This window comes from Solanum dulcamara, chromosome 8, assembly GCF_947179165.1.
Source record: "Solanum dulcamara chromosome 8, daSolDulc1.2, whole genome shotgun sequence".
NCBI lineage: Eukaryota > Viridiplantae > Streptophyta > Magnoliopsida > Solanales > Solanaceae > Solanum > Solanum dulcamara.
In genome coordinates, this window is record NC_077244.1 from 76,696,036 (window position 1) to 76,718,157 (window position 22,122).

The following is a 22,122-nucleotide window of genomic DNA, read 5'->3' on the forward strand; positions in this document are numbered from 1 at the left end:
TGCCTTCGCGTTGGGGATGAACTATACCTTGCTAGCAAATTTACAGAAAATATTATATCAGGCCTAGTTGCGTTAGCAAGGTACATAAGTGCACCAATAGCACTGAGATATGGTACTTCAGGACCAAGAATTTCTTCATCCTCTTCTGGAGGTCGAAACTGATCCATTTTCACTTCAAGTGATCGAACAACCATTGGAGTACTTAATGGATGTGCTTTGTCCATGTAAAATCTTTTTAAGATTTTCTCAGTGTAGGCAGATTGATGGACAAAAACTCTGTCTGCTAAATGTTCAATTTGCAGACCTAGACAAAGTTTTGTCTTTCCAAGGTCTTTCATTTCAAATTCTTTCTTTAGATATTCAATTGCCTTTTGGACCTCTTTAGGGGTTCCAATGAGATTTATGTCATCAACATAAACGGCGAGTATAACAAACTCTGATTCCGTTTTCTTAATAAAAACACATGGACAAATAGCATCATTAATATAGCCTTCATTTATTAAGTACTCACTTAGGCGATTATACCACATGCGCCCTGATTGTTTTAGACCATATAATGATCTTTGTAATTTTATTGAGTATACTTCCCGAGATTTTTTACATGCTTCAGGTAATTTTAACCCTTCTGCGATTTTCATGTAAATTTTATTATCAAGTGAACCATAAAGGTAAGCTGTAACCACATCCATTAGGTGTATTTCAAGATTTTTATGTACAGCTAAACTGATGAGATATCGAAATGTTATTCCATCTATAACCGGTGAATATGTTTCTTCATAGTTGACTCCGGGTCTTTGAGAGAATCCTTGTGCAACAAGGCGTGCTTTATATCTTACAATTTCATTTCTCTCATTTCGTTTTCTAACAAAAACCCATTTATAACCAACTGGTTTTACACCTTTAGGGGTTTGGACTACAGGTCCAAAAACCTCACGTTTAGCAAGTGAGTCTAATTCTGATTGAATTGCCTTTTGCCATTCTGGCCAATCACATCTACGTCGACAATCTTCGACGGATTTAGGTTCAAGACTTTCACTATCTTGCATGAGGTTAATTGCAACATTATATGAAAAAACATTATCCACAATAATTTTTGATCGATCTAAATTTATCTCATCACCGGTAGAACTTATTGAAAGTTCTTCATTCACTTGAGTCTCGGGTTCACTGATTTCTTCAGGAATATCAGGATTACTCAAATCTTGACCTTGTTCAGGAGTAACTATTGTAGTATCATCTTTATTATTTCTCACGCTTCTCTTTCTAGGATTTTTATCTTTTGAGCCCAACGGTCTACCACGCTTTTGGCGTGTTTGGGATTCAGAAGCTATGATACTTGTAGATGGTCCTTTTGGGACATCAATCCGGATAGGTACATTCACTACAGGGATATGTGACTTAGTTATCCGTTTCAAATCAGTAAATGCATCTGGCATTTGATTTGCTATTTTCTGCAAGTGGATGATCTTCTGGACCTCCTGTTCACATGTGCGGGTACGTGGATCAAAATGTGATAGTGATGAAACTTTCCACGCAATTTCTTTTTCTTTTTCGGGTTCCTTTTTCTCTCCCCCTAATGGCGGGAAAATTATTTCATCAAACCGACAATCTGCAAATCGAGCAGTGAATAAATCTCCAGTCAACGGTTCAAGGTATCGAATTATGGAGGGTGAGTCAAACCCAACATATATGCCCAACCTTCGTTGAGGGCCCATTTTTATACGTTGTGGTGGTGCTACAGGCACATATACCGCACAACCAAAAATTCTTAAATGGGCTATATTTGGTTCATGACCAAATACTAATTGCGATGAAGAATATTTATTATAATGTGTCGGTCTGAGACGGACAAGTGCTGCTGCATGTAAGATAGCATGACCCAAACAGTAATTGACAATTTTGTTTTCATTAGTAGAGGTCTTGCTATCAATTGTAGGCGCTTAATAAATGACTCTGCAAGGCCATTTTGAGTATGAACATGAGCAACAAGATGTTCAATTTTTATCCCAATTGATAAGCAATAATCATTAAATGCTTGGGATGTAAATTCTCCAGCATTATCAAGGCGAATGGCCTTAATTGGATAATCTGGAAATTGCGCTCTCAATCTGATTATTTGTGCTAACAACTTCGCAAACGCCAGGTTGCGAGATGATAACGGGCACACATGAGACCATCTAGATGATGCATCTATTAGGACCATAAATATCTAAACAATCCACTAGGTGGATGAATAGGTCCACATATATCTCCATGTATACGCTCTAAAAAACCAGGAGATTCGATGCCAACCTTCAGGGTCGATGGTCTGGCAGTTAATTTGCCTTGATAACAAGCAGCACATGAAAATTCATCATTTGTAAGAATCTTCTGGTTCTTTAACGGATGTCCAGTTGAATTTTCAAGAATTCGTCTCATCATTATTGATCCAGGATGACCTATTCGATCATGCCATAGCACAAATGTATTTGGATCAGTAAACTTCTGGTTTACGATCATATGTGCTTCAATTGCACTAATTTTTGCATAATATAAGCCAGATGACAAAGTTGGTAATTTTTCCAAAATATATTTCTGGCCTGAGACACTCTTGGTTATACCAAGATATTCAATATTTATTTCATTTAGTGTCTCAACATGATATCCATTTCTGCGGATATCTTTAAAACTTAACAAGTTTCTTGAGGATTTAGAAGAAAATAATGCATCTTCTATAACAATTTTTGTTCCCTTATGCAGAATTATAGTAGCTCTTCCGGAGCCTTCTATCATTTTTGAATTACCAGAAATTGTAGTAACATTAGCTTTTCTTCTAAGTAAATTGGAAAAATATTTCTCGTCTTTAAATATAGCATGGGTTGTTCCACTATCAATTACACAAATATCCTCGTGATTTATCATTGATCCAAACAAAATTTGAGGCATTTCCATATTTTCTTCACAAAGAAAGAAAGTAAATATTATAATTAATACATAATTTATTATATAAAATTTTATTTTATTACATGGATCTAGAAAAATACAAACATAATATTTAATACATACAACAACAAAGAGAATTGTTTAAATATTATCGGGCTTATCAACATTCATATTTACTTCTGGAAAATTAAAGAAATCAGCTACATCCAGATGCATGGGCTCAATATTGTCCTCAGAGATAAAATTTGTCTCTGGATTATTTTCTGCCCTCTTTAACGATGCCTGATATAGCTGAACCAAGCGTTTTGATGACCGGCAAATCCGCGACCAGTGCCCCACACCTCCACATCTATGACATATTATTTCTGAATTATTCTTCGGTAAAGCTTCTGGCTTTTTACCCTGCCTTTTATATTGCTGGTTATTTCTCGGTGCCAGCCGAGCATCATGATTAAAATTTCTTCTTTGACTACGACCACGACCACGACCACGACTGGGGCCATGGCCTCTTTCTCGTTGGTTAGAATTTGCCTAATTCACTTCAGGGAGTGGCAAAGAACCAACTGGCCGACTATCATGATTTTTCATTAATAGTTCATTATGTCTTTCAGCAATAAGAAGGTGAGAAATTAATTCAGAATATTTTTTAAAGCCTTTTTCGCGATATTGCTGCTGCAGGATCATATTCGCGGGTGGAAATATGGAGTATGTTTTTTCAAGTTTATCTTGTTCCGTGATTTCATCTCCGCATAAAGTTAACTGAGCTATAATTCTAAATAAAGCAGAATTATATTCAGTTATATTTTTAAAGTCCATCAGTCTCAGATTTAACCAGTCATAACGTGCTTGTGGAAACATGACCAACTTCAGGTGGTCATACCTTTCTTTTAAAATTTTCCACAATTTCAAGGAATCTTTTAATGTAAGATATTGTAATTTAAGACCCTCGTCAAGATAGTGGCGGAGGAAAATCATAGCTTTTGCACGGTCTTGACTAGATGCCGTGTTATCATCTTTGATGGTGTCTGCCAGACCAATCGATTCAAGATGAATTTCGGCATCTAGTGCCCATGAGGAGTAATCTTTTCCAGAGATATCCAAAGCAACAAATTCAATTTTTGAAATATTTGCCATTTTATAGAAATAAAATTAAATAAAATTCTTACCATTTTTGTTACCTTGAAAATTAGCCGGAGCCTCCTGCTGATAACGTGTTATGAATAATATACTGATGCTACTAATTAATTAGATAGAAAGATACTGAAAGTGAAGAAGAAATGAGGAGAGAAATAAAGTTTTTATAAAATAATCCGTTTTAACATTGCAAATGGCTTATTTATAGCCATAAGTAAGAAATATAATAATAGAATGTGGGCCCCACGTAATTTAATAGTGTTGCTAGTGGAGAGCCAACTACTTGGCTGCTAACAGTTATTTCAATTTTAAGTGAGGTTTCTACTTAATGAAGGCACGTATATTATTAACGAAAGTTATAGCGCATCGAACTGCCATTTTAAGGTGGAATATAAGAGTGGCAAAAACAGTTAATGAAAATATGATTGTTCAATTCACCTTATAAGTTTGTGACCTGCTCATCTAATAATTCACTCTACTTTAGCTAAATTCATTTTAGCCCATCAATTGGGTTAATATATAGTACAAACTGACTCACAAAAAGTATTATCAAAATATTCATGTCATATATAATCATAATAAAGAACAAATAATTTTATTAGGCTCTTAAAAAGTTATAAAAGAACAACAACACAAAAATTTTAGTAAGGATCAGGCGTGTTGGATGTGACATAGATTTTGGAGTTCAAATTACTTTTATGAAAAAAATCTTAACCTCAACGAATCAAAATAGAATTCATGAGAAAAAAAATACAAGCCATAATTTTTTCTTTTTAAATTAAAATTTAGCATATTCAAGTCATTAACAACAATAATCTGCTTCATTTTATCCTCCATTGAATAAAATTAAGATTTATATCTTCTTTCTTCATTAATTTGATTTTGAATCACTGAGGTTATTGTTCTTTTCCATAAGAGTAATTTGAAGAAAAAATAATGGGAGAGGGAAACAACTGAAATAATAAGTTAAATATTTAATTTCACGAAGGCACGAGTTTTGTTATTGTAAACCTAAGCTATTTGTATAAAAAAATGGACAAATACCAAACTTGATAAGTTTTTGAATACTCAAAGGACTAAAATCGATAAGTATAGTTAAGAAATTAAAATCAATGAGTATATAGTTAAAAAACCAAACCCGGCAAATTTTTGATTAGTTAAACGACTAAATCCGATAAGTATATTGTGAAGGGACCATTTTAGAACTACTCATATAGTTAAGGGACTATTCTCTTGTATATAACCATAATAAAGAACAAATAATTTTATTAGGCTCTTAAAAAGTTATAAAAGAGCAACAACAACAAAAAATTAGGAAGGACCGGGCGTGTTGGATCGTGTCATGCTTTTTAGCCCAACTCATATTAGCCGAAATAATTTATTAGTTCAACTCATTTTGATCCATCCAAATTTTAATCTAACCCACTCATTTATCTTAGTGAAACTCAATATTTTGAGGTCGACTTATTTATATATGAAAATAAGAATAAAAATAATTATATATATTTCATAATCATAAACCAAACAACATTTTAAATGTGGATTCGTTACATGAGGAGGAATTACAATGAAAGATTTAGATAGTAACGTAGAAATGGCTCGGCCAGGAGAGTGAAAATCTGGGCCAAAGTGGGAAGGATGAGGAATACTGGGCCAGATTTAAGACTAATGGGCCCAATTAGTGTGGTTTTGGATGCAATAAGTTTTTAGCATGATCTCATTTAGTCATGATATCTATTTGAGAATGCCACAATAAAAATATAACGAAGAAAAGCTAGAATTCGAAGAAGCAAATGAAAAAAATTAGAACATAGAGAAGTAAAAAAAAAAACAGAATTGAGAATAAAGAAAAAAGAACAAGACATAGAAAATTGTGGATGATAAATGAATTCCAATTTGTTGACTATTACTTAGAAAATCTTGTTCTATAATCTGGTTTGATCTTGTAGTCCAAATAATTCCGTACCATAACGTATCTGAAATAGTAGTAATTAGTGAAATAAAAAGAGTTATACAAACCATCACAGTAATTCCAAAAAAAAAACAAAGAAAGCTGCAGTAGTGGAACAAAAGAAGTATAACGTTGAAGGAGAACACGAAGAAAATGAAGGATGAAGAGGAATGCCTGGAGTTTGAAGAAGATTCAAAACGCTATAACAGTGACGTAATCTTGCTAGTTTAATTGTCATCCACACTACAGTTTGATTTACTCTGGTAACATATGTAGACTTTTTTTTTTCTTTTATGAATACATTTTTTTTACATAGACATTCTTCTATGTTTAGCCTTTTTACAGACTCTATATTTGAGTGTTTCGCTATTTTTTAAATATGCTTTCTTGAGTCGGGGTCTTTCGAAAACAACCTTTTACCTATTCGAGGTATGGCAAGGTCTTAGTATACTCTACTCTTTTCGGACCCCACTTGTAGAACTATGTTGAGGATGTTGTTGGTGGTGTATAGTAGATTTTTCGCCCAAATTTCAATATTGGCATTGGAATCCATCTATATATGATTTTTTTTTTGTATTTTTAAGAATTCAAATTCAAAACCTTTGATTAAGTATGGAGAGACCCAGCTATCCTGCGTGATTACTCATATGAACTTTTTTTTTTTTTTATATTTAGTACCAATTCCTATGTTTTTTTGAGCTTATAATAGTGCGGCCAGGTGGAGATATATATGGAAAAATTAATTCATTTCTATTGATTTTTTTTCTTTAACCACCCACTCCTAATTTATGATCAGGCTTAAATAAATTTAATTGACCTTAGTTATTATCCTACTGGTCAAACGCAATAATTTATTATCGATCATCAGTAACTTTCCTTGTAATAACCCTTTTAAAACTGTTTTTATTCTAAGTAAGACCAAATCTTTTTTACTCCAATTTTTTTTCCCGAATTTACACATGTTTATAAATAAGAAAACTGTAGTTGATTGAGATTGTACTTTGTGCATCAGACTAGTGCACTTTGCTTTGTTAGTGTTGTCATTAGAAAAAAAAAAGTGTCAAATTTGATCATGTACAATTTGAAATTGAGCAGATTTTGCTCTTTAATATACTTTGGGTAAATCTTAGCCCGCATTTAGAAAAAAAAATCACATTTTACCCTTAACTCCTTAATTGAATTGAAATCTAAAAAGTTAATCAAAAATAATTTTAAATCATTATCTAAAGTAAAGAGATAGTTTTGAAACTTTATCATGAAAGTACTTTTAACACGTTGAATCTATTCATTTTCCATTGTAACTTGCTCAATAATAAAGATAAATATTTACAAATGTTAAGTTTATGAATAAACCGAACTTTTTCCCTTTAGTATATCAGCTACACTTACCATATCAGAGAAAAGACCTGAAATTGACATTTACCATATCAGCTACACTTGCCAGAAAGAAAACTAAAAACTAAAAACTAACCATCTGCCAGTAATTAAACCCAAAAAAAACCAGTCCTTTTTTCTAAATTAGGAAATAAAGACTAAATTTTTTTACAGAACTATTAACTTACCACAAGAAGCCATTTGTTAGATTTTAACTGGTTAAGGCACTGTTTGGTTAAAACACAAGGAGGACCGATTGGAATTGTTACGAATCTACAGTGTACACGTGTCATCTTCAGATTCTTCTACAAGAACACCAGGTAGACAAAATCATTGTCCTGCACTCTCAACATGTATTTTCTTTTTTTCACTTGGTCAATTAAGTCCCTTTAATTAAGGAAAGGTAATTTAATTTAATTTTTAATTTGTTATAAGTGAACTAATTTTATTATATACTCCCATTCCCATGTAGTAAAAAAAATAAATTAATCTTGTGTAGCTGTTGAAAAACAAAACCCTAAAACTATCTTATAAACTACAATTCGCCGCAAAGATTGAATTTTTCTTCCTCTCTCACTTTCTCCCTTTTATCTCTCTCTCTCTCCCACTACATATTCAATAAAATCCCCCCAAACACTTTACCACCGCTTTCATAATCTCAATGTTTATACATAACTTTCATGGAGTTATGTGATCAAAGATTGGATTTTTCTTGAATTAAATCTTTGATTTTCAAGTTTTGGCATGTGGGGTTTTTGTGTTTTGGTGTTCGTATCATAAAGTTTTGATCTTTTTAGCTTTCTTGGGTTGTTAGGGTTTGTTGGTATTAATTATATTTTGTTGTGGTGATGAGTGGAGTACTATTAAGTGTTTAAGTTTTTGTGAAAGATGCTATCTGAATTTGGTCCAAGTCCAATGCTTGGAAACAATGAGAATTCGTTTGGAGATGAGTTTGAGAAAGAGATAGGAATGTTACTTCGTGAACAGAGGCGACAAGAAGCTGATGATCATGAAAAGGAGCTGAATTTGTATAGAAGTGGGTCAGCTCCACCTACTATTGAGGGTTCTTTAAATGCAGTAGGTGGGTTGTTTAACAATAATGGGTTCATGTCTGAAGAAGAGCTTAGGTCTGATCCTGCTTACTTATCTTACTATTACGCGAATGTTAATCTTAACCCTAGGTTGCCTCCACCACTGTTGTCTAAGGAGGATTGGAGGTTTGCACAGAGGATGCAAGGAGGAGGGAGTTCTGCAATTGGGGATAGGAGGAAGGTGAACAAGAATGATAATGGGAGTAGTAGTGGGAGGTCACTCTTTGCTATGCCTCCAGGGTTTAACTCGAAAAAAGCTGAGAACGAGAATGAGTCAGGCAAATTGCAGGGTTCAGTAGAGTGGGGTGGTGATGGGCTGATTGGGTTGCCAGGACTAGGACTAGGTGGTAAACAGAAGAGCATTGCTGAAATATTTCAGGTGCACACATGAAACTTTGTTAGTTTCAATTTGAGCTTTGATTAATGGATGTTTCTTCCATATTGAGGTATCAAATGCTTTAAATACTAGGATTTTTTCTGTGAGAATCAATCTTGTTAATATTACTGGCCAAAGCTGTATGTTTTTGGAATAGAAGGAAACAGCAGTCTACAGGTTTTCTGGAGGTATTTAGGCATGATTTGAGATTCCAAATTTGTTAAACTACTTTTTACATATAATTGCAAAAATGAGTATAGTATATTCCCTAGATGATACTGTTTTTTGCACTGGCATTATTAACACAAAATAGTGTAACAAGTGATAACTTGAAAACCATGACTGCATCCATTGCTTAGTGGGTATATGAACATGCCAAGCTTTTATTATATATTTGTTTCATCCGCGTACCAATAGTATATTTTGTCTAAATTGACCAAGGAATAAGTGGAATGATTAGTTGATGTTTCTTTTGATTAAGATTTGGTCCAGTCATGCTGATTTCACTTTTACTCCATCTGCTTGGATTGAGTTTTTAACTCAATATTTTAAGACCTCTGTGCTTTCCCAAAATCGAGCCCCCCTGGAGAAAAACATAAGTAGCTGTCACTACAACAAAAACAACTTTTAGCGGCAATAAATATGCACATTAACAAAGAGTGCTAAAACTTTTACCAGCATTAATCTTTTACCAGCAGATCCAATGTCGCTATAGGCTTTAACGACATATACAAAGAGTGTTAATTGCCTCTAAAAAGACATTTTTAGTGGCAATTAAGCTATTGTCGTTAATTAATTGCCGCTAAAAATCATTTTTGGTGTAGTGTGTTTGGTGATTTTCTCCTAACTTTACTGGCTAAACAGCGGAAGTGTTCCGTGCTCTTTCTGCAATTACATCCGGTCATGTTGTGCCCTTCCTATTTTTGCATCTTGTTTTGAGCTTGGTGATATGTGTGATCTCTATTCCTCTCTTTCTGGGATTTATTTACCTCTGTATATAACAGGAGTTTTTGTCCTGTATATAAGGAAGTCTTGGTAATTGCACTGAATCTAGGAAAGTATACCTTTTAAAATGAAATGAAATCTAGGAAAGTATACATTTTAAATTTCAACTGTTTGCTGCTTGTCATCTGATTCTTTTTAATATGCCATTCTTATGCTGGTATAGATGTCTCTTTTAATTTTTCTTCCGTTTTTTAAAACTTTGAGATCCAACCGATGTAATAAATCGTTAATGATATCTATTATGTAGCATAATCTTCTAGCTGCAAGGTGAAAAACACCTTTAGGTTTCTCCAATAGAAAGTGTTACAGCTTGTCAATTTTTTTTTTTAAATGACCATTCTGATGGGTTATAAAACATGTTACTTCCAGGATGACTTGAGCCGTGTGTCTCCTGCTCCTGGTCCCCCTTCACGACCAGCTAGCCGTAATGCTTTTGATGAAAGTAGTGATAACTTGGGTTCAGCAGAAGCTGAGCTGTCTCATCTTCGTCATGAGTTTTCAACTTCAGATCCTTTAAGGTCAGTATCTAACGGACAAGGCTCATCTGCTGGTCAACATGTTGGGGCGCCTACTTCTTTTTCATATGCTGCTGCTTTGGGGACTTCCTTATCAAGAAGCACTACTCCTGATCCCCAGCGCATTCCTAGGGCTCCTAGCCCTTCCCTCACTCCTATCGGTGGAGGAAGGGTAGTCACTTCTGAGAAGAGGAGCGTTAATAGTCCAAATTCATTTAATGGTGTCTCTCACACCGCCGAGTCTGCGGATCTGCTTGCTGCTTTGTCTAGCATGAATCTTTCAAATGGTATGTTAGATATATATCTTTCTCAGATTGTGCACAATGCTTGTTACAAATAATATTCTTACAATTTAACAGGTAGTCAGAATAACGCTCAGCAGCATGCATATCTAAAGAGATCAGAATCTGCCCAGTTTAATATGTCGTGTAAATCTCACTCTGCAAAGGGACCATATATTGACACTGGTGCGGGCAATGGTGGACGGGCAGACCTTAACAGTTCTAACTTCCAAGAGGATCTGCACAGATCTGCGGTTGCCTCTAATAATTCTTACGTGAAAGGATCTCAAACTTCCACACTGAATGGTGGAGGTGGTGTACTTTCTCAATATCCGCATGTGGATAGTCCTTCCAATTATGGTTTAGGTAGTCATTCTGTCAATCCAGTGACCAGCCATCTTGGCAACTATAATCTTCCTCCTTTGTTTGAAACTGCTGCTGCTGCGTCTGGGATGGCTCTACCTGGATTGGACTCTCGAATGCTAGGGGCATCTCATTTGAACTCTGGGGTCTCAGACCAGAATCTTGGCAGAATGGGAAATCAAATGTCTGGGAGTTCTTTACAGGCATCCTTCATGGATCCTATGTATCTTCAGTACTTGACAGCTGAATATGTTGCACAGGTCGCCACACTTAATGATCCTTCGATGGATAGGAACTACATGGGCAATTCCTATGTGGACTTGCTTCAGAAAGCTTATCTTGGTAATGCACTGTCTCCGAAATCACAATATGGTGTTCCACTCAGCGGTAAAGGTAGTGGTTCAAGTCATCATGGCTATTATGGTAATCCTGCATTTGGAGTCGGTTTATCATATCCTGGAAGTCCCTTGGCAAGTCCTGTCGTTCCAAACTCTCCAGTTGGTCCTAGTAGTCCAATGCGGCACAGTGATTATAATATGAGGTTCCCTGGTGCAATGAGAAACATGACATCAGGTGTAATAGGATCATGGCACTTGGATAACATGGAAAACAGCTTTGCTTCCTCTCTGTTGGAAGAATTCAAGAGTAATAAGACCAGGTGTTTTGAGCTTTTAGAAATTGCTGGTCACGTTGTCGAGTTCAGGTATTTAGTGAATTTTTTCGTGCGTTTTTTTAACGTAGAATTGTTCTTTTTTATTAGTAAATTGATCGGAAATGATTCTGGAATTCTTTATATCATATACAATCAGTGCGGATCAGTATGGTAGCCGCTTCATCCAACAAAAACTGGAAACTGCCACCCCTGAGGAGAAAAACATGGTTTTCCAGGAAATTATTCCCCATGCTCTTACTTTGATGACTGATGTTTTTGGTAATTACGTAATCCAGAAGGTATGTGTAACTTTGGTTTCAGTGTGGAGTGGGAGGTGGATGATGTTCCACTGTATTGTGCTCTCTAGAGTGTTTTGCTTAGACTTACTCTGAAACATCCTTTTCAGTTTTTTGAACATGGAATGGCATCTCAGAGGAGAGAATTGGCTAGCAAGCTCTTTAGCCATGTATTAACACTGAGTCTTCAGATGTATGGTTGCCGCGTGATACAGAAGGTTCAAAGAACTGAATTATAAAATTATTATGCAGACTTGTTTCCGTTGTTTCACAGAATTGAATTATAAAATTGTTATGCAGACTTGTTTCCGTTGTATCTTTGGTTCAAAAGATATTTATCCCAACAAGAAAAATAGCTCAGAAGTAATTTAAATATTTATGCAATAATGTTATGTAATTGCTGGAGATTTATATTTTCTCTGCCAGTGACCCTGATGTGTGATATAGCTTCTTAGGAGTTAAAGAATTCTAACTAATTGGCTGATTATGAGCTGCTTTCCAACTATATGATCTCTGTGAGTTCAAAGCTTTGCTCAATCAAAATATTGGTTCACTTGCAGGCGATAGAAGTGGTAGATGTGGACCAGAAGATAAAAATGGTTGAGGAGCTCGATGGTCATGTCATGCGTTGTGTACGAGATCAGAATGGGAATCATGTCGTCCAGAAGTGTATTGAATGTGTACCAGAAGAACACATTCAATTCATCGTCTCTACATTTTTTGGTCAAGTTGTTAATCTCTCCACCCATCCATATGGCTGTCGTGTAATTCAGGTAGATGAGTAATGTGCAGTAACGTCATTCATCAGAATCATTTGAGGTTTATTTTGAAATATTTTTTTCATCTGTCAGAGAGTATTGGAACACTGCTGTGATGAGATTACACAAAGTAAAGTGATGGAAGAAATTCTGGGATCTGTTAGCATGTTGGCTCAAGATCAATATGGTAATTATGTTATTCAGGTATGTGCTTTTCTGAAATAACCTGCATGCTTTGCTCTTGTATCATGCTACTCAACAAAAATATAATTTACTATTGTGTTGTATCCTGTTTTCCTTCTCATATCCTTGACAACATATTATGGAACACAATGCATCTGTTTCATAAATTTGATGCGGAAATAGAATATGGGCAGTCACTTGTTCTAGATCTGTAGTATTGCACATTTTGATTTGATTTTCCAATGAATATGTCTTTTATTTATGTGTGAGACAATGTTGTCCCCATTAATAAATACCTAAAAGGAGAACTAATTAGGTACGTTCATGAAATCCGACTATAGCAGTGTTGGAAGGGTGTGGAAACCTTAATTACCGTCAACATTTCCCTAGCTTCGTTATTGGCGCCAAATATGTTTTCTGTATAAAGGCAAATGTGGATCTTAGATCAAAGTTATTGTCAATCCATCTTCCATACATCATTAACCTTCGTTTCTTGCTCCCCTTTGTTAATGTTTCTAGCTAAAGGACTTGTTATAGGCTCGCTGTGAGGGAAAAAGCTCTCTTTTCCCATTTCAATTTTTGGAATCCAACCATGCTATGTTCTTTAGAACACATGTTTCTTTGAAGATATTTTCTAATCCATTGCTGAGATACCCCCCACCCTCCCCCGTTTTTATTTTAAATGCAACACTGGCAGCATGTACTGGAGCATGGAAAGCCACACGAGCGTTCTGCTATTATTAAGGAACTAGCTGGGAAGATTGTGCAAATGAGCCAGCAGAAGTTTGCCTCTAATGTTGTTGAGAAGTGTTTAGCTTTTGGTGGTGCCAGCGAAAGGCAGCTCCTGGTGGATGAGATGCTTGGTACGACTGACGAAAATGAACCTCTTCAGGTTTGTCTAAGCTTTATTTTATTTCTAGTCTTAGTTTCAAGTATAATATTGTTGTGTAATTATTAGGTTCTCATTATTCTATACTTCCTTGTACTGGACCTTTTAACATTTTTAACCGTCCCTCATTTGTTTTACTTGGATCTATGTAATGTTGAGATATCCTCATCAGAGTTTGGGAATGGGGTATAAAACTTCCAACCCTCGATATAATAGAGATTGGGTGTTTTCTATTTTTCTTTTTTTGTGAAATTTAACTTTTGTATCTGGTCAAAAACACCAATATTCCCAAAATTCCACTATATTTTGGTACTTGCAGTTTAGGATGTACATACCTAGAGAATTGGTGAAGACGTGACATTTATACGGTCTTTTCAATGGTCCCTTATTGTTGTAGCAATCTTGTAACAACCTATTAACTCACACTGCCGATGATTTGGCTCCTGTGTACTTATTGAGATAACAGAGCTCGGGTAATAGAATAAGGTATCAGTAACAACTAATAATTATATGAGACAGCTTATAATGTTCATATTGATCTGTTATGCACCTTGACATCTCTAGTGTTGGTTAGGTCTCATAGGATAACTGTCTTATCTCTACCATACCTTAGTATTACTGTATTGTCTACTGATGTAACCTTAAACTAGATTGGAGAGCTTGATTGGATATCTGATTTTTTTGTAGAATAATAGGAATTGGAAGAATTGGAATCTTCTTCATCAAAATAGAATTGGAATCTTAGAACAAAACAGTAGGTATGAGAATAGGCAGGAAAATACTTTAATATACAAGGTACTCACAATGTTACCTATGTCAAAAAAAAAATATACAAGGTGCTCACAGAAACTATGTTATAGTGTTCAGTCATTTTTCCTCTTAACTGGACCTTGAGGAAGTCTAGAATTGAACAGTGGCCAGAAGCCTTTTTGCCTTTCTGAATTTGAGTATGAAGGTATCAGCAGGACCTTGTTGATAACTACTCAGTTCTGTAAAAGTGGCAGCTAGAAAGTTGTTTAGGGTGGTATGACTTCAATTTAAAATGAAATATTCTCTATCGAAATTTCTTTTCCCAAGGGCAGGAAGTAGTTAAAGATAAGGCCATTCATCATTCTTCTTTGAGAAAGGTAAATATATTATTATATGATGCACTAAAAATGTCAGAACTACAAGTAAGCAAAAACCAAAAGAACCCTAATATAATCTTGTAGGGATTCTAAGAGGGTAGCTGTAGATTCTGTTTCATTTACAAGTTCCTCCTTACACCAAACCAAAAACAAACCTGTGCAATTATGCGTGATTTGTTATATGGAATTAATTTTGTCTTCAAAATATGGTGCATTCCTTTTGATTTCACACTGTCCATATGCAAGATGGAATAGTGCTCCACCAAACTATTTTCCCTTTTCCTTCTCTTTCTGTGCCGATATTTCAACAACCGAGTTGAGGTTTTGAACATCACTCATCGAATGCCCACTATGTTGAGAAAACTAAGCCTAGCAAGGCAATCACCTTACTGTGAATGAAGAGGTGTCTAATAACCTAATACTATAATCTTTTCCACATAAGTGGTGCCTGCTGCTCAACTGGAAACCTCTTTGTTGATGGTCTCCTATGTTAAACAAGCCTCTTTGTCCACCAACCATAAGAAGACTCCACTTTGTAAGGTGCTTGTGTTTTCCAAAAAAAATTAATCCATGACCAGTGAATGTTTCAAAGTATACTCTGTATAGACTGTTGACTTTGTAGCTAGAATTGACAGTAATTATGATTTACTATGTGTTGTCCGAATCATTGTCATTTGGTTCTTGAAGATGACAAAATCAATACAAAGATATTATGTTTCCTTTTCTGGTGGTACTTCATGTAGCCATTCTTGATCCACTTTCCATTGTTCCAGGATCAGGTGATTGATAAAATTCTGCAAGTAATCGGTTAGTTTTCATGGCTTAAAAGAAGGGAAATACTTATTGGTATCATGTAGCTCTTAGCCAAACATGGTTTACCTTAATTGCCACCGGAAGCCTTATAACTCTCCTCTCCATGATATCTTTCAAAATCTCATCCGCTTTTGCATCAGAGACTCGTGCCTATCTATGGCATCTAATGTGTTATTACTTCTCTCCTTGGATTGACAATTGCATATCACTTAAATTAACCATTTTGTGGCTTCACTTTATCAAGTCTGCATTTTCCCTTAAAACTGGTTTGACTTGCTAATCTCCATCTCTCCCTTCTCTTCTTGTTTCCACTCGTTATGATAGTAAATTAAGGCCTCACTTTCCAAGTCTGCAAGCCTTGGTTTTGCATTTCACGTCTGTCGCTGATTGACTATATTTTAATGTGGATGTCGTAGTTCTTTTCTATTTGTGTTATTTTCTCATTTTTCTTTCTTTTTTACCAGGCAATGATGAAAGATCAGTTTGCAAATTATGTTGTACAGAAAGTTTTGGAAACGTGCAGTGATCAGCAACGTGAGCTGATCCTTTCTAGAATTAAGGTTCACTTGAATGCTCTAAAGAAATACACTTATGGAAAGCACATTGTTGCTCGTGTTGAGAAACTTGTTGCAGCTGGAGGTAAGCCGCTCTTCTGCTTGCATTTGACTGGAACTTTGCTATCTAGTTGTTATTATGATGATACTGAATGCTTTGCTTTTCTGAATGTTGCAGAACGAAGAATTGCTGCTCAGTCTCCAAATCTTGCTTAGCTAATAGGAAAAAAAGTTGTACAGCTGACCGAGGCTAGTTTGAGCTACCTCTCTTCCTTTATTTTCTCCCGTATCTTGTGCTCTGGCTCTAGAACTCTCTTTGAGGGCAGTATGAGCTGATTGCAAATAAAGTTGTTGCTTGTACTAGAGAACTGTATATTGTGTAGTTGGACGTTTATACATAGGATCAGGTATGCTGAGGCTCGGATGTCAAATATTCCTGATAGCCACGCAGAGGAAAATCAAGTCTCTAAACGATGTATAAATGATAAAAAGGTGAGGTAGTTTTTATATCGATGAGACTACAAAATGTCGCCATGTGGAGAGTTGATGTTTTAGGTGAAGCCAGAATTTTTATGTATGGTATTGACAATGTTCTATCATGGCCAAGTATGTCTCATTTTCTTATATACTTATGTTTGCTCCCCTTGCAACTTTACTGCTGTTAGATTCTGATTATATTTGCTATGTTTGCTTGTGTTGGCTTATGAAGTCACTACAATAACAATAACATACCTAGTATAATCCTACAAGTTGGGGTTTGGGTGGGTGAGATGTACGTATGCAGACCTTATCCATAGTGAGGTAGAATGATTGTTTTTTCGATTGACCCTTTGTTCAAATTTGTTTGAATTAAGGTTTAGTTATTGTTGTTTACTGTGCCCCCCGTGGGAGTTCGGACCGTGTCTCAGTCCCAGTGTGTACTGGTACTAGTTCCAGAGTAGGTTGAAGACGTATAAATGCTAGGGTGGAGTCGTGTGGGGAGATTAGAAAGCATCTCTAGTTTTTGAGTCTCTAAATTGTCTTTAACAATTCTTAAAAACAGTGATTATATGTGAGTAAGTAGTAGTTGATAATTTTAGGGAGAAATTATTATATATGTTTGTTTGGAATTGAGGTGTAGTTGATTGGATGTGTAAGATGAATACATAGCAAATAACTAATTCATAATGCACTATAGATCAATGCGTGTTATTATGATCTAACTAAGATGTGTGTAAATGTATGCGAGATTATTTTATTTCGCGTTTAATTAGTGGGATAAGCAGTAACAATACTATGAGATGTATTAAAGTGATGGGATTACTTGTCTATACGAAATAATGAAACTACTTCTAACTATTTAGTCTTACAAATTCTGAGTTTTCATTCGGCAATCTTTTTATCTTAAACCAATAAATTCTATGTACTTATGAAATGACAACAATTATTTGACCAGGTCTCGTTTATATTTTAATTACAGTTAGATCTGTAAATTAGTTTTGATATTCATAGTAGTTCCAAAATTATGTACATCGTCACAGTTTTAGTTTTGTAGGGTCAAAAATATTATTATAAAGGTTTGAATTATTTTATTCAGAACTTGGGTAAATAGATTTCTCTTCATTTTTCACAAAAAATAATGGTAAAAATTTAACAATATAAAAAGCAGGATGGTACGTCTGTCCACTAACTACTCGTAAGCTTCGTCAATCGTCATTACAGTTTTTTTTACACAGTAAATTGGAAGTATTCGGCCAACTTGTAGTTATTTTATAGGAGGAATTGAGTGCATTGTGAACATTGGACGTTAAATATATTGTTAAAAATATAGTAAAATAAATAAGAGAGTTGATTCTGGATAATATGAGTAGCTTTTTATATATATAATATAGCTGAGGTCAATTCTTTAAAATGTAAAATACATAACAAAGTACAATAAAAGTAGGTGGTATATTAGAAAAACCAAATAGTAGTAACTTTAATATTTATCGTATGTTGGAGCTACGAGCACCATGACGCTAACAGATACAGTTTCTTTATACTAATACTAGTGAATTTGGCCGTATTTCACGCTGTTATAAAAGATTATAAGATACTAATAATTTTCTAAAATATTATATAGATAGAAGATGTGTTTACAATATTATTGTTATAATTTTATAAATCTTTAAAAAATAGAAGAAGAAAATACGAATCCAATGCATAATCTTCCGAGTTGTTCAAGACATCTACTTCCATAAATCGATCACAATTCAATAGCCTTCATCTAATTCTTCAAATCAAACTAAAACGACAAGTGAGGCTTGCTCAGTTGGTTAAGCACCTCCACCCACGATCGGTAGGTCCTGGGTTCGAGTCACACTGGAGGGGAAGTGTGGAAACACTATAAATCCTCCAAAAATGGGGGGTTAAAAAAAATCAAACTAAAACATGAATATAATAAGCGTTGGAAGTATAATAATTTAAAAAGGCAATCATTCATTTCTTTTTACAATATCTCTATTTATAGGATTACAATACGAAATATTAAATAATGTAATATAATTATGAATTATTTTAGGAATTATGATAATAAAAGGTTTTTAGAGTAATAAAAATATAGACCATTAAGATTTACATTGTAAAAATGACTCTTAAGCATTACATATTTAATATAAGTAATAATGTTAAAGAAGTGATTTTTTTGGTTTTTTAGCATAACACATAAATGAGAGAGAAATAGAGAAAAATCCCCAAAAGTAAGGAAAATAAATAAATAAGTAGAGATGTAACCTCACTTTTTCTTATCCTAATTTTAATATTTAAAATATGTTTTTGTTCTTCAACTACAAATGAATTAGATTAACACTTAGTTGTATGTTTTTCATTAATTTTGAGTCTTGCATAATTATTAGAGGTGAAGCTACAAAAAAAATTCCTTAATAGGAATGTAAAGGAAGCAATGGATTTCAACTCTTTTTTTTTCTTTGTTAGAGTAGAATTTGGGTACTATCATAATTTTATTTTTGTAAAACATTTAAAAGAAGTCAAAAAAATAAAATAAAAAAATGTAAAGGAAAAGACTCAAAATCTTTTTATCTTTTATACTTTTCTACGTGTTTATTTTCCTAAAAATAAAAAAGTATGTCTATATTTTATTTATGATTCACACGAGGTACATTTATAAAAAACAATGTTGTTAGTAGTAGTTTGTAAGCAATATTATTAAAGAACATGACTACTTTTAGAGTTGTGAGTAGTTATCGTTCCCATGTTTTGAATAATAAAGTCAATATATGATGTAAATTTTTATAAAACAGTTAAAATACTTACATATTTATCAAAATGCTATCTTCATGTTATCAATATTTGCTACAAAATAATCACTATTTACATATTTCAAATAATCAATTTAAATAATATATTCCTATCGATCATTTGTATTCAGATCTTTACCATAGAGAATACAATGTACACAAAAACTAAAAATTGTGACTTTTCACACTTTTTAAAATTTTCTTAGACTTAAAAACTCAAGCAACTCCTTTCATTTGCAATGTTTCTTTTTCATTGCATCAACAACTTTTTTATATCTTCTGTCTACCTTGGTTGACTTGGCGACATAATGATGAGGTAGATGGAAGTTCAAATTAGTTACAATGGCGAACTCTTTAATGCCAAAGCAAACATGCATGCCACAACAATTTATCCAAAGCTCATCTGTTCTCTCACTTTTAATCCAGCGTCGAAGAAGTGGAAATACCAACTTCATTTGAAATTGAGCATTCACACTCTCATCTAGGTCTAGATGTTTTTCAAGCACCGTAGACTTGAAGAATTTTTTCAAATTTTGATTCTGCAATATTTCTCTAAAACCATTAAATGATTTTTCCAATTCTAATCTTACCACAAAATCACTTATCATATCTGGATGGGTATCCATAGATTTTTCAAAGTCATAAGATAAATAACTGATAGACTTGACAAATTCGATTGAAAAATCGGCAGCAGAAGGACTAGCAACTGAATGACCGACAATTGAAGGACCGGCAGCTGAAGGGCTAGCAATTGTAAGACAGGCAACAAAAGGATTGGCTGCGGAATATCTGTCAACTAAAGGACTAGAAGTTGAAGAACTAGCAACTGAAGGACTAGAGACAGAAGGACTGGCTGGTGGAGACTCCAGTACAAGTTTATCATGATGTTTTTTTTGTCTAACTTCATTTTCTCTATTCTTATCCTCATCTTCATCTTTTGAAGCCTCTCTACCCTCCCCATTATTTTTAGTTTTTTTTCGAATTATCAGCAACTTGAGAATCATATACATCTTTGGAAGAATCATTTCTTTTTCATATTCTTCTTCTTCTTCTTCTTCTCTAGGTTGCTCCAAATTTTGATCTAGTTGTCTAGGCTTTTATACTATTTTACCATCAGTAATGACATGCTTAGCAATATTAGTCAATTATGTTTCATCAATGACTTTATTTTGTTGTTCTTCAACCTCTTTTTGTATACTACTTTGCTTTTTTTTTTGAGCTTCTAGTAAGAGCATCATCTCTATAATTTTTTTCTTTTAGTTTCAGCGATTTAATCTACACACCTGAGATAAATAGAAATAATCTATTAATTTAATCAATCATTTTAAATAAAGAGGAAAATGAATTAATTGCTGAAGTTGATTAAACAATTGTTGCAGCAAATTCTGAAATTGATTAAACAACAGTTGTATCATAGACTTAAGTAGTTGTTATACATATTTCAACAGTTGTTGCAACAAATTTAGCAATTAGGCAGATCTGCTGTAACAATTTCAACAGTTGCTTCATCTATTCACAACAAATTCTAAGGTTGTTACAACATATGCACATTTTTCAAACTCAATACTAGAATATCAACCAAACATCAACACCAACTATAAGAGAATATTTTTTTCTCACAAAGAGTACAACAACAACCAAGAACAACATATTAAGAACACATTACTAAATGAACAATTCAAGAAATCTATGTTCTTTTTCATATTTAATTTACTACAGTTCAGTGAAACAATGACTTACCCATTTAAAGACTTTGTTAGCTCTCTCTCGGAGAAGAGGAAAGAGGCGAAGAAAGAAGGGAATGTAGCGATGGATTACGTCTACTAGATACTAATGAATTCTCTCTACGGTCGATTTGGTATAAACCCTGAAAGCACTACTACCGAAATCTGCGACGATGCTCGCCTCAGGGTTTTGGTTCAAACGTGTGAGAAGTGTTCGTCAGTAAAATGAAAGCGGAATTCCTGGTAAATTTAAGAATCTCTGCCGTTCTGGTTGAGTTGTTGAATGCCATTGCATTCGGCTTCAACATTGGATCTAGACCTTATTAAGTATTGCGGCCTGCTTTTTCAGGGAATAAATTTTCCTATAAGCTTCTATAGAAGAGCTCGTATAGAAACTTCAGCAACTGATTCACTAAACTCTTAGAGAAAATTAAGCAGTTGTTGTAAGTAGTTCAGGAGTTATTGTAAGTACTTTAGAAACTTTTTCATTTATTCATAACAAGATTTAAGGAATCAACCACCAACATCAATCCACCATCAATTACAAGAACATATTTTTTCTCTCAAAGAGTAAAACAACTTCAAGAACAACATATTTTCTCATAAAGAGTACAACGACGAAAATTAAAAAACAACAATATATTTAAAAACACACCACAATAAAAATAACCCAAAAACATATTTACTAGGACATGCAACAACAAAATTTGTGAAATCTATATGCTTTTTTGTCTCCTTTAATCTAACTCATCATTTTCAGAAGAAAAATTAAAATCCTAACTATGAGAGAAAGAAAAAGAACTATACCTTTGAAAAGTTTTGAGACCCTAACAGCGAGA

General features: G+C 34.1%; 1 protein-coding gene across 1 annotated transcript; it reads left to right on the forward strand.

The window, feature by feature from the left end:
* The first annotated feature begins 7,895 nt into the window (after positions 1-7,895).
* LOC129898634 (pumilio homolog 2-like) lies at positions 7,896-16,910 on the forward strand. The gene is made up of 10 exons (XM_055973258.1): positions 7,896-8,851; positions 10,223-10,655; positions 10,728-11,715; positions 11,822-11,963; positions 12,071-12,178; positions 12,521-12,733; positions 12,812-12,922; positions 13,599-13,793; positions 16,195-16,369; positions 16,463-16,910. Exons 1-10 carry the CDS (start codon positions 8,270-8,272, stop codon positions 16,498-16,500), a joined length of 2,985 nt encoding a protein of 994 aa, XP_055829233.1. The 5' UTR covers positions 7,896-8,269; the 3' UTR covers positions 16,501-16,910.
* The last annotated feature ends 5,212 nt before the right edge of the window (positions 16,911-22,122 follow it).